Consider the following 13,314-nt stretch of genomic DNA (forward strand, 5'->3'; position numbering starts at 1 on the left):
CTTTAATCCAAGTTGCGTAAATAAAACACACATCTTTTAGGACCGCCCTTCTTCAATTCCCATACGTAAAAAGCTTGTATTTAATTAATCTATCTATCCATATAATTAATTAATGTTCTTTCTTTCTTTCTTTCTAATCTAATCTAATTTATCTATATAGAGCTCTATTGATGTCAAAAAGAGTACTCAAAATTATGGATCTTTGAAGAACTATATATATCCCTTAATACCAAACTTAATTAGTAGCAAAATTAGGAGATGATATCGATCATAGAAAATGGTATTTTATTCTTGGCGTGGTCGAGAACACCAAATAGAGCTGAGAGCTCGGAGCCGATGGAAGTACTCAGCGATGGCCACGTAACACCTCGCAGCTTGTCGAGTCGTCAAGATCTGGTGTATCCGGTGCAGTGTCTGCTGCCTCAAATTATCCGCCTGCAGGCCAGGTAATCCCCACCATAACCATTATTAATTTCAGTTAATCACAAACTATACTTATACTTACTTACTATAAATCCCCATTACTTGAAGTTGATCGATCCAACAATAATAAATTCATTATTATTTTAAGTAATACAACAAAAAAATTTCTGTTATTTTCATGATTAGAAAGAAAATGATCAGAACAAGTATTAAGGAGCATTCATGGCCATTTCTAAAATGGGTTATGAGACTCATCTTTAAATTGAAAATTAGAATAGACTGATTCCTATTCGAATTCTCATATTTCTCCGATTCCTATCTGATTTTTGAAACCATGAGTACATGAATCCAACCTAATAGTGTGTGGGTGGTCTAACTCGCCTCATGAGGGAATCGAAGAACAACAGATGAAACATTACGGTGGTGGATCTTTATCCCCTCCAATTCCCTGCCCAGTCCAGTTCCCCAGTCCCCCTAACATGTGGGGGGCGTTACCCGGGTTGCAGGAATGTTCCAACTACTTGATTCACAGGCAAAAAAATGGAATCTAAAAAGATATTTTGAGAAATACAAAAACCTAAGAGGGCATTTGTGAACCCAAATGGGAAGCGAATTACTCCATTTCTTTCTATGCTTAATTAATTTAATTTTTATTTTCATTAGAAAAATTATTAGTGTCAAGGTTTTAGTGTTTCAACTAGTTTCACGAGAATCTTCATGGAGGAGAGTAAACACGACTCCAATTTTTTTTGGGGGGGAGGGGGGAGAGGGGTTGACTTAAAAAGTGGAAGAAATTTTGTTGCAACCCGGGTTGCAGCTGGAATGTTCCTACTACCCAGTTCACAGTCAAAGAAATGAAGTCTAAAAAGATATATTTTTTATTGGTAACTTAAAAAGATATATTTTTTATTGGTAACTTAAAAAGATATTTTGAAAAATACAAAAATCTAGGAAGTCATTTGTGAAAAATGGGAAGTGAATTATTACATTTCTTTGGCTGCAAGTCCGGGTAACAGGAATATTCCTACAACCTGGGTAGCATAAAAAAAAATTTCCCGGCCAATACTAAGATGTCTTAAATGAAAACATAAATATAAAATTTCCAACCCCACAAACTATGTAATGTTAAAGTATGAAGTCCATATGACCATATCCATACCTGTCTCACGAAACCTTCGAGGGTGGAGAGCTTGTTCATGGCAGAAGCCATCTGGCCCATATAGTTGGCCATGTTAGAAGGGGAACTTAGCGCATCTGAAGCAATGGTGTCGGAAAGAGACTGGTGAAGTGCTTCAAGCCCTTGCGTCAGAGCTTCCTCAGCCTCCTGTGTAGACTGCTGTAACCCACATATCCCTAAGATCTGTTGCTCCGTTAATGGCTCTATATGATTCAGAATAATCTACAATCACACAGAGAAAACCACCATTTAGTTTTGATTAATTTCCTTCCCAACCCATTAGTTATATATGTTGATTTCTACACATAGAAACCAACATGTCTTTCTTTCAGAACGGTCTTTTTTGTTTTCTTTCTCACAAGGAAGAGGAGAGAGAGGGAGAGTCACTGGGCTCACCATCATTCTTTCCTTCTACGCCAAATATTGGAGTAGCAGTTACACCTTTATAACAAAGAAGAGAATGATTAAAAAATGGAGTCTTTAATGGAAATCCTCACTAAATCCCGACATTTTACGCCCATGCATTAAAAGTTTCATTTCCCTTCCATAGAATCTCATCATATCTCCTCTTCAGCCTCATCTCACTACAACTTCCTAGTTATTTTATGCTGTTTGAGCTGACGTGGACAAGAGTGCTTTCCACGTAGACGTCAGGCTTCTCATGCAATGTAGGACTTGTGGTCCATAGTTGAACAACTCTAGTTACTTCTTAAGGAATTGAGGTTAAGGAAAGGAAAGGATTAACTTATGGAATGGGACTTCAAGTACTCACTTTGATAAGCTCTGATGGCCGGAATCCACCCATCCACAGGAAGCACCGCTCCGCGGGTGTCTTCCACATGCCGGAGACAATATGAAACACATCTGATTTCAAGACCATGCTCTTGAGATTCACCATTTCATCATAGTGTGCAAGGCAATTGTCCACAAAGAGTCGTAACTCGTTCTCCGGCAGGTGTCCTTGCACCGCAGCTCTGAGCTCGCACATGAGCCGGTGGTGATCCTCGAGCCACCTCGCATACTCCATGTCGAAAACTGCGGCATCTGAATCATAAAACAAGACCAATAGAGTTCATAATTGAATCATATATAACATCATAAATATCACAAACAATATAGTGGAGCTTAAAGGAATTAATTATAATACCTGAGCTGATATTGTTAATGCCAGAGGAGAGACCTTGGTCCCCTAGAAGGGCTCCTCCTCCAAAGAACATACCCTAATTGAAGAGAACCCAACATTACTTATTTAATTAACTCTCTTGATTTGAAGATGATCAAAGATTAGAATATATATAGAAATACTCACTTGGGATTTAGCCCTATGGAGCTCTTGTTCAAGATGAGTGAGCTTAATCCTACTTGACTCAAGCTGCTGTACGTATGCCTATAAAGACCAGAAGAAAAGGGGAAAGAAGAAAACCCAGTTTCAGATTTGAATCCTTTATTGTGGATGAGAATAATAATAATAATAATAATAAGTGCTACTAATAACCTTTTTCCTTAGCCTGCTTTTTCGAGCTGCTTCTCTATTCTGAGCAAGCCTTCTAAGTGTCTGGTCACAAAAGAATTAAAAGAAAGGCATTGATGAACAGTGTTAATTAAAGAGAGGAGGAGACAGAATGCTATTTAATTTCAAAATTGATTTCTAAAGAAAGGTTAGAAGTGGAAGAACCAAAGTAAGTAAGTAAGTAACCTTAGGGTCTGGTGTTTTGGGCCCTTCATGCTCTGAAATAGATTTTGGTCCCTTCCGATTTCCTTCACGCTGCCACAACAACCAAAGGCAAGAATCATACCTTTTCTAAAGAAATAGAAAGAATCAAAGAAAGAGAAATGTTTGAATATATATAACTTAGAATCTTAAATATGAGAAACCACGTAGAAGGGGGAGAGGGTGGGGGGTGGGGGGGAGAACCCCAAAAAAAATCTTTTTTTTTTTTTACATCTTATTTTATATTGGGTTTTACTGTTAAGTGTCCATCAAAATTCAAAGTCTTACCTTGACCGTCTTTGCTTGTTCATGACCAGAAGGGACATGATCAGTTCTTTGCTGGTTGGCCAACTCCATTGATGGCTCTGATGATCTCTTTGAACCACTGCTTGTTGGTGAAGCTGAAACAACACTACTTCCCTGACCACAACAACCATGAAAAACCCATTTCAAGCTCATATAGAAAGGGTGGAGAAGAAGCTTTTCACATTGAAATTAAGTCTATTACCTTTGTTGATGGCTCTACATGCATAGGCTCAGAAGGGAAAATGTTCAGAGTTGGTGGCCTGAACCCTGAATTCTCTGCAACCATGAAATCCTACCAGCATTAAATAAGGCATTCAAACTTTCAAACTTACACCCATTGGAAGAGAGAGAAAGAGAGAGAAAGAGAGAGAGAGAGAGAGTATATATTCTATAATAGGGACAAAATCATTTGAAAAGAACCTGGTGGAGAAGGAGTGGGAGGGTGGGAGAGAAATGATTCAAGAGGGAAGCTCAAGGACTGGGTCATGCATTTGGAGCTTCACTGCCATTCCCAAACAGGAAAAAAAAAATTAAAGAGAAAGAAGAAGGAAAAGAGAAAAGGCAGAAACTGTTCGTACCCTTTACAGGACACAGCATTATTTACGAAGAATTCATGACCAGTTTGTTACATGTCACGGTCTAAAAGAACAGAAAAGAAGAGGAAATTCAAACAAAAGCTGTATAGGAAAAAAGAAGAAATTTTGAAAAAGTTGAATTCCGTCACATTTCTTCCTGCAGGAAATCCTGTCAAACACAGTACGATCAGATTCGATCTGGTAACCATGATTCTCTCATGACCCATAAAAAATCTCAAGTTCCAACGGCAATCTGTCCTTGTAGGAAAGGTAAATCCTTTATCTGATGGGTTCTGATTCCTATAATATAAATTAGGGGGAAAGAGATAGAGAGAGAGAGAGAAGGTATCAAAATTCAAATAAGTAAAAAGATACTAATGAGAGACGACTCACGTCTTTGTTCTTGAGATGATGAGTGTTGTTGTTGTTGTTGTCCTTCGAGATAGAGAAAGAGGGCTTGATCTAATTCACCCAAGTCATAAGCTCCTGTATCTTTATTTCTGCTCACACAAACAAGAAGAAATAAAGGTCTAGCTTTGCAGCATCAATTAAATCACATATTTCTTGATTTTTTGATTCGAAAAATGAAGAAATCAAGAAATGGGTTTTCTTCTTCTTGATCTTTTTAGCTATATTTGCTATGATTACATGAAATTTCCATTGATGGAAGATGATGAGGATTGCTGCATCAACCCATAAGAAATTTGGTCTTGCAGGTGCTGCTGTTGTTGTTCTTGATGTAGTTGTAGTTGTTGTTGTTGTTGTTGTTGCAATTGTCTTTGATAGTTGTTGTTGTTGCCTTTATTAGAAGCCATGAGAGGGCCCCAGTAAGCTTTCTTCTCTGTTTCAGGAGCTCTTGCTAACTCCATTAAAACCAAAACAACTTTCTATTTTCACCCATAGTGATCATTTCCTGATCTTCATCATCAAAGATTTAGAGAAAGAAAGAAGAAAGAAAAAAGAGTCGGTTTTGATCGAAGAGTTTAATAAATGATAACTTATAAAGAAAGAATAGAATGAAATTGAATTTATTACAAAGAAGCAAAAGACAAAGCTTCTTTGCTCTCTCTCTCTCACCTCTGATGACTTTTTAATGAAAAACCAACCAAAATATTTTAGATAGAGATGTATATAAGTGTAAGACCAAGAGGACAAAAACCACTGTAGACCTTAGAAAACCGCTTTGGGGGAAGGTGGAAACCGCTTTTTAAAGGGTCTATATTGGAAACCGCCTCTCTCTCTATTTCTTTGTCTGATCTTCTTAATCTATGTATATTTAAGTCAAAATTTGCCTAAGAACAAAAATTTAAACCGCTTTAGGAATCCATAATCCCTTTTTAAATTTAGGTTTAATTTATTAGTAAACTTTGGATTGGAACCATAAGAGTCTTTAGTTCAGATCTGGTGAGGGTGTGTTCTTAATTTATGCCAATCCAATGGTTGAAGATCCTTACACAGCATGCAGCAGCATTCTTTACCAAATCACAGCATTACACACGTCAAAGAAGGAGACGCATGCGTGCAACATATGAAAAGCTAATAGGTCTATAAAAAGAAATAATTAATTAAGAAAGAAATAAAGACTTAATGGGCCAGGGACACCTGGTTAGGGTTTCAACTTCGTGTCCCTTCCCCTTCCACATGGGAAAGGTCAATTAAACTATATGACTTTTTTTTACTTTTTAAGACTTTCTTTATTTGTCATGAAATTATTGGAAAAATATCCTAAACTAGTTATACTTAATTCACTTCATTTCATTACATTGCTGTGCGGATTTCGGAAAACGAAAACGATTTTTAGACTTTAAGGGCTCAACTTTATTAGTTATTAACTCCTTAAGGGTGGTGTGAATTGCAAATCATTGTCGCTGACCCAAATTAAATCGAACCAACTGATAAATTGCTTTTTAATCGATTTGGTTTTGTTTTAGAAAGTAAAATCATTTATTCAACGGTTCAGTTTTGGTTTTAAGAAATGAAATCGTTTAAATTATTGGTTTTTAACTGATTTAAAAATGAATTAGAACCAGTATGCTGTTGAACCGATTATACATACTAAACTGTGGGGGTTTCAATTTGAGATATTGGAACCGTAAACAAATGGTTCGGTTTTGTTTCCAACCCTTTATACTTTGAACCGAATCGAAATCAAACCGATTAACTAAAATCAAACAAATTGACACCCCAATCACCCCCGGCCCCCAATTTTTTATTGGGTATGTTGACCAATAAATTGTAAAATTTCTTGATAACAAATCTATTTCTAGCCCTTTGTTTTTGGAACAATGGTTCAATGTGTTGTTGTATCTAACAAAATTGCATTCCTATTTTTTAAACCTATTGGTATCACTCCAAAATTCTCTTGAAAGTGTCCATAATATAATAATCTTGTGGAAAGAGTGTTCTTTGAGCAAAACGGCATAGGGACCGCACCAACATGGAGTGACGAAACATTTTCAGGTATAGGTTAAAGAGTTCATTTCTTGTGAAGAGAGAGAAAGAGAGAGAGAATGCAAGTGTACCCTCGTGTAGCCTCCACCGTTGGCTCAGAGAACCTTTTTCCCAATCTTACCAATTAGTTTTAGTGGAATGCATCAATCAAGCAATATTCTATAAACTCTTTGATACTTCACTCATAGAGCACTAAATGAGTATCATTTTTTTTAAACAAAAAATTATGTGTTATTGTATGTGATTGAACCATCATAATAGAAAGGTATTTCAGGAATCGGTCTGATTCTATCTTTGTTCGTTCCATTTGAAGAAAGGAAGGATCCCAAAAAATTGATCTTTCTTTTAATTGTTAAAGTGGTTCTTTGAGGGGGTTTTTTTTCTCTATCTTAGAACCAATCTACTTCACTCCTCTACTTTTGACTTTGTGAACAATAATATCTTTTATTTATTTTTGAATGAGTAATAATTTCTCCTTTGTATTTTTTTTTTTTAATGAGTTTATTCATTTTTAGTGATTAAACCATGAAAAAAATGGTCTTCATGGGTCTTATATTTGCTTTTCAATTTTACAAATATGAAATAAAATTTCTTTTATAGTTTAATTAAATAAGACCATATTAATCATAGAAAGCTCCAAAAAATCCTACCTTGCAAGAACAAGTATTCTTATTTTAACACTCCAAAAAATCGGATCTCGTTGGAAGATCAGCAGTATGAGTTCGTTATTGTTCCTTTTGAGATGATCCAATTTTGACTATCCATGAGTCTTTAGGTTGATATTTTGTTCCTATTGCTTTTCTCTTTGTTTATCGGAGGCCTAGTGGTGGCATCTTTGCCCTATAATATTTCTTTCCTCTTTGATATTTAATATATTTATTTCTTAATCAAAAATTAATAATTAACATCAATACTTTCTTGAGTTTCTTTCCCCTTATTTACACAAAGATTGAAAACCAACTGCTTTTGGAATTTTTTTGTTGTCGTTAATTTTCACTACTCCATCATATATATATTTCTACTTTTAATAAACAGTACTATATTATATATGTTTTATTTTATATTAGCTTATCTCAAGTCTCAACACCTTTTTTTTAATTAATAAACATTACTTTACAAACTAATCAAATAATTAAATCAGCTTTAAAATTGAAATACATGTATTACTTTATAACCAGAGGGTAACCTAAACCACTCAACTAAGAAGACAAGCAATTTGGATCGTCTCACTAACCTGTTCATTTTCATGCTAAAGTAATGGGTTGAACGTTGTGCAAGTCAACTGGGTTTCAAAGCATTATCTCTTGTCATTATTCATCGCTTACATATGGGAAATAACAGGAAATAAAAGATAAGGCACGTTTGATATGCATTCTAGGTTGATTTTGCATTCTTGGATGAAATTTTATGATTTTATTATCCAAGAATGTGAATTGACCAAGAATGCCATGAATGCATACCAAATAATGAGATCCACATGGGGGCTTACATGGTGAGAATAGAGAGATTAAAATCCTCTCCAATTCTTAACATATGCAATATGATGCAGTTCCAGTGTGGGATGTCATCACTTGGTAGATGCGACATCTAACGGTCTGAGCTCAATTTAGTCAATTTTTTTTTCTTTTTTCTTTTTTCTTGAGTTTGGACCGTTGGATGTCATGCCTGTCAGGTGACGACATCCCAACCCTGAACTGCATCGCACTGCTTTTTTCAAGAATTGGAGAGAGATCATCTGCACGTATGCACATGTGAACGAACACCTCTAAACCAATCACATGTTTATTTTATTTTCATAAATACCCCTCTTTCCATTGTGAATGATTAAAATAACACAGATTACTGTCTCTCATATGTACGTGCACACCTGCACGTTGTGAAGAGAAACCGATTCCCACCCCCCCCCCCCTTGCCCGGAATAGAGAGTATCAATATAGACTCAGTGATGAAGGTATACAAGGGCTTTATCAAAAAAAAAAAATGAAAGTATACAAGGGCGGCGCATGCTTCGTTTTCCCAGAGAAAATTATTTGCTACCTTACCGGCTACCGCCGTTTTTTTCTTTTGGTAAAGAGAGTTGGGCACCGCCGTCCAAAATCACAAAAAGTATGATAGAAGCCACAGTCGGCACGTGTGTAAAAATATGGGTCCCCCATGACTCAAATAAAGTTCTCCAGTGGTCGGCCAGTGGGACCCACTCTTCAAGAGTTTCGTTTTTGGAATTAATAAAGACTGAATCAAACGACGGGAGCTCCGAAATCTAAACAAAAAAAAACCCTCAGCATCGTCAAACATCTGACTGTGGCCCCCACTCGAACCTCCCAAAGGCCCAACCCTTAATTTCATGCTATTTCTTTACGTCCTGTTTCCAACAACTCCCTCTCATAATACAAACTGCCAGTTAACCGCAAAGATAATTTAAGTTATGGGAAAAAGATCTTTATTTGGTGGTGTTTCCTACGCACTATTATTAGGCATCTAAAGATGATGCCTTTGTCCCCTGGGTAGATACCTATGCGTATCCATTGGTTCAAACGCTTGTCTAAAATACATGCGACTACATAAAGATCTCTTGCTCGTATATTACTTAACAAAACAAATACTCTAAGGGGAACCAAGAGAGAGAGTCCAAGTCCTTCTAGCCCGGTTCCATCATGTTTGGGTTGGGTCATGGGTTGAAAGGCTCAATTGGTGTTGATGTAGAATTGAAACGAAAAAATTTGAACTGAAATCGATCATTTAAAATTGAATAAAATCAAATTAAAAAATTCAATTCATTTTTTTGTTTTGGAAAGTGAAATTGTATTGAATTTGGTTCGATTTTAGACTTAAAATCATCGATTTAAAGCTAATTGAACTTATATGTAACCATGTAAGTTAAATCTGAGTCAAATCTAAATTATACTAAACCATACAATCATGTGTTATCATATGTCTTTGTTTAGTTGTGTAAAATTACCTACTAATGTATTTCTTGTTGAATTATGTAAAAAAAGTTGAAAAGTGACATTGTATACCTATATCTTTGAAATTATAATTTCTTCCTCAATTTTATTCATTCAGCAAGTTATTTCTTTTAAATTGAATTTAAATTAAATTATTAAGACGATAAATAAATTATTTTAAAAAAAAATCAAATCGATTTAATTTCAATTTATGAAAATAATTCAATTTTTTGGATTCAATTTCAATTTATACATATTGTATCCTGAACTGAGCTAAAAACCAAATTGAAAACATCAAGGGAGGAAGAACACTTTTGATCGCATCAGATACATCGCCCAATCCCCTGACACAGGGGCACACACCCCTGATCATTTACGAGATTCTAAGAAGGTGCAACAGTCATTTCGTGCACCGTAAAAGGCGTGAATTACACAACCAGATGGCCTTCTCTTTCCCAAATATCAATTGACGGTCTGGTGTAGCTTCTAACACAAAGCTAGAAAATGAGTTTGTTGTTTTCCCATTGAACTTGGAACCCGGCAGAACGGTCAGACAATGATTTGATTATTTTTTGTCATTGGTCAAAATGTCTTAAAAATTCGCAACTGCTGAAGTATGACCATATTTTTTTGGGAAAAGATCCCCCCCCTCTCCTCTAAGTTTGCCTAATATCAATCCAGTACCTAAGTTTTAAAAAATATCTATCCCTCCTTCACTTTATAAAGATTCTATCAATCGTACCCCAATCGTTAAAAAATGCCATTAAGTGATGATGTGACATGTATAAAATTTTTAAAACCCCAAAATACCCATAATATATCTCGATTCCAATTTTGCCCTCCCCTACTTGCCCTTTTGCCTCCACCACCATCATTGCCACCACTGTCGCCTCCGATCCTCTTCCACCGCCAGCACCACCACCACCTCCGGCACCACTATCATCGTCGAAACCCCAAACACAAGGAAACAGAAGCCCCTCTTCTTCTCCGTCAAGCTCTGCACATCGATCTGTCGTGATCCATTCTTCTCCATCGAGCTCTGCACAAGGCGTGATCTAAACTTCAACTTCTCCGTCGAACTCTGCAATTTCGATCTGAACTTCTTCTTCTCCGTCAAGCTCTACAACCAGGTTTTTTTTAATTTTTTTTTACCCATCATTTATTCATCATAACACCTCATCAAATCAAAGGGCAAAGTTGGTCATTTGGATGAAAGGTTGAAGATCTCATCGAAAAATAGAAATATCGCCGGAATGTCCACAAAATCTCAAACCAAGAATTACGGTGAAAACCAAAAATCAGCCCTCTGAATCCTTAAACCTTAGCCAAAAGCATTGGATGTAACAAAAAAAACTCCCTTTCTTTTCAGCACTGTATTTCCACAAGAATTGGTTCAACCCATGTCAATTTTTCTGAACTCGTGGTGGTTCAAAGTCTGATATGGGTAATTCTTTACTCAATTCTCTTTCTTTTCTCGATTAAGAGAAAAAAAAACCAACCACCATTTTCTGATTAGAGGTGAGACACAGAGGGGGTGAAAACTGTTTTCCTTTGCCTTTGGTTCCTTTGATTCGGTACTTGTTTCATGATTTTTTAGGTGAATGTAGATCTGTAGCTCCCTTATTTAATGACTTGTTAGGTGGATGTAGATCTGAAGCTCACTTGTTTCATGAATTTTTTAGGTGTGTGTAGATCTGAAGTTCGGTGAAGCGATGAATCAAGGAGGTAGATCTGAAGTTGTGAGTGCAAATCTGAAGCAGTGGGTGTAGATCCGAAGCTTGAACCTGCCAGTGAAGATCTAAAGCTAGGAGGAGAAGAAGCTGCTGCTTGCGCAAGGAGTTTCCTTGTGTTTTCTGAGCACCGATCTGAGCAAGGAGTTCCCTTGAGTTTTCTGAGCACCGATCCCAATCAGCTCCAGTAAGAAGATCTGGGAACTGGGAAGAAGATCTTAGCAGTAGCTAGATAATCTGAGCACTTGATTGAAGTGGAGGAACCAACATTCCTTCGGTCATTTCGTCAAACTGCTTCAAGCCACTACCTAAAGAAGCACAACTTCAAGCGGCGAGACGGCGACGGAGGAGGAGGTGGAGGAGTTTTTTCTTTTTTTCTTTTTTTCTTTCTAAGCAAGCAGTTTTACATTGAACGGTTAGAGGGTAATATCGTCTTTTCACATGCTATTTTAACAGAGTTAGTCACTTAAGGTACAGGTTGATAGAATCTTTATAAAATAGAGAAGGGTAGATATTTTTCAAAACCTAGGTACTGGATTGATATTAGGCAAACTTAGAGAGGAGGTGTCCGAAGGGATGATATTTTTCCTTTTTTGTTTTTTTGGGTGGAAGAGTTGGTTGGGGGTGGGGGTTTGTTTGGACTTTGGGGAAACCAGTCATCAGGAACCAGATAGGTCCCGATTGATTCCGATATATATGATTTGGATCAGTCAAAAATCGGTCAGAATTGATCAAAATGTTTCTTTACCCTAGAAATCTAGTATGGATCTACGGATCTGGATCGATAATAATCAAATCAACCTTAATTTTGTTCGTTGAGTAATGGGTCAAACATTTTGATCAGTTAGACCTATGGAGTTAGTTCATGATATCGGTCGCTGCTGATACCGTATCAATCCAATTCGAGATCAAAACAAACAATTTTTCAATAAAAAAATCACATATGAGCCGATCTTTATCAATTAGGTCTCAATATCTGTCACGGTCGATGCCAACATGAATCGATTGATACCGACAAACTGATATTGGTTCTTAAAACCATGGTTGGACCAGATCAGATCTCAGAACCGGTCTTCTTTCCCCTTCAGTAATGTGACGGGTAATGTTGGGGATTTGTGAAACAACCTCCAAGATTGGACGACATGAAAATTTGGCTGCAATAGTGCTCGTAAAAATGTGAGTTATTATTCTAGTAGATAAGATGACGTGGCAGACACGTGGAGTTCTGTAGGCCACATTTATTTTGATTCCGGGTGTTTGGATCTAAGGCCGCCCATGAACCAGATTAGTCAGCTTTGATTATATTTAAGAATCGGCCTTATTATATAAGAAATTAACTAATCCATGGGCATGGGCTGAGAAAAAACCCAAAATTGAAGGATTAACAATTAAAATAAAAAATTTATTTTAATCATTTAGATTTGTTTACAAAGAAGATAAGGAAAAGACAAATTTTCCATATATGTTACTTAAGCCATAGAACCATTGCTATGTTAATATATGAAATTTTGGATTAGGTATGAGAACATGTCTACAAAAATAATTTTTATACATATCATATGAATCAAGTGTCCTCTTAAGGCCATCCAATTCATCAAAGTCTCTCACCAACTCCTCATTGGTGGAGTCTACGTTTTTCGGTCTAAAGACGACAATCCAATGCTAATAGAGAGTGAGATTTCTGATAAAAAAATGCCGCGTGATTCACTCAACACATACATAACCAGTTTTTTAAGAAAGAGGGTTCTCCACGATGCCAGTGTGGGGAGGAATCTCCATGACATAGGTTGTCCAAAAAAAATATATCAACCAAATGGAGGTCCACATATTCAAAGTAGGAGAGGCAAAAAAAAAAAACAATATATATGAGAAAAAAAAAATTACATTTTCCGTGGGAAAGTTTTTCCCTTTTTCAATTAGTGAGTGAAAGCGCAAAGGATTGATTAGTAATTTAAGAAGGAAAAAAAAGTCCCTAATTAACTGTTATTATCTTTAG

General features: G+C 36.3%; 1 protein-coding gene across 5 annotated transcripts; it reads right to left on the reverse strand.

Annotated features, from left to right (window-relative positions):
- Positions 1 to 253: 253 nt before the first annotated feature.
- LOC122641759 (bZIP transcription factor TGA10-like) lies at positions 254 to 5,279 on the reverse strand. 5 transcript variants are annotated; one of them, XM_043835051.1, is made up of 11 exons: positions 4,841 to 5,279; positions 4,586 to 4,692; positions 3,825 to 3,893; positions 3,600 to 3,733; positions 3,297 to 3,368; positions 3,096 to 3,155; positions 2,910 to 2,987; positions 2,748 to 2,820; positions 2,373 to 2,644; positions 1,583 to 1,822; positions 254 to 435 (listed from the first exon to the last, which is right to left on the reverse strand). In XM_043835051.1, the coding sequence occupies exons 1-11, from the start codon at positions 5,059 to 5,061 to the stop codon at positions 286 to 288; spliced, it is 1,476 nt and encodes a 491-aa protein (XP_043690986.1). In that variant the 5' UTR covers positions 5,062 to 5,279; the 3' UTR covers positions 254 to 285. The 5 variants fall into 5 exon arrangements, with proteins under 5 accessions (XP_043690986.1, XP_043690985.1, XP_043690984.1 ...); XM_043835050.1 differs by having other exon boundaries at positions 3,297 to 3,365; positions 3,600 to 3,731; positions 3,820 to 3,893; XM_043835049.1 differs by having other exon boundaries at positions 3,600 to 3,731; positions 3,820 to 3,893.
- Positions 5,280 to 13,314: the final 8,035 nt, after the last annotated feature.

The sequence above is a fragment of the Telopea speciosissima genome, chromosome 10, assembly GCF_018873765.1.
Source record: "Telopea speciosissima isolate NSW1024214 ecotype Mountain lineage chromosome 10, Tspe_v1, whole genome shotgun sequence".
NCBI lineage: Eukaryota > Viridiplantae > Streptophyta > Magnoliopsida > Proteales > Proteaceae > Telopea > Telopea speciosissima.

Excerpts from the sequence above, each read along its gene's own strand:
- LOC122641759 (XM_043835049.1), bottom strand. The coding sequence starts at position 5,061 with ATGGAGTTAGCAAGAGCTCCTGAAACAGAGAAGAAAGCTTACTGGGGC. Across the intron at positions 2,821-2,909 it reads TCCATAGGGCTAAATCCCAA|GGTATGTTCTTTGGAGGAGG; the intron begins GTGAGTATTTCT and ends CTCTTCAATTAG. Across the intron at positions 1,823-2,372 it reads GGCCATCAGAGCTTATCAAA|ATTATTCTGAATCATATAGA; the intron begins GTGAGTACTTGA and ends GTGTGATTGTAG.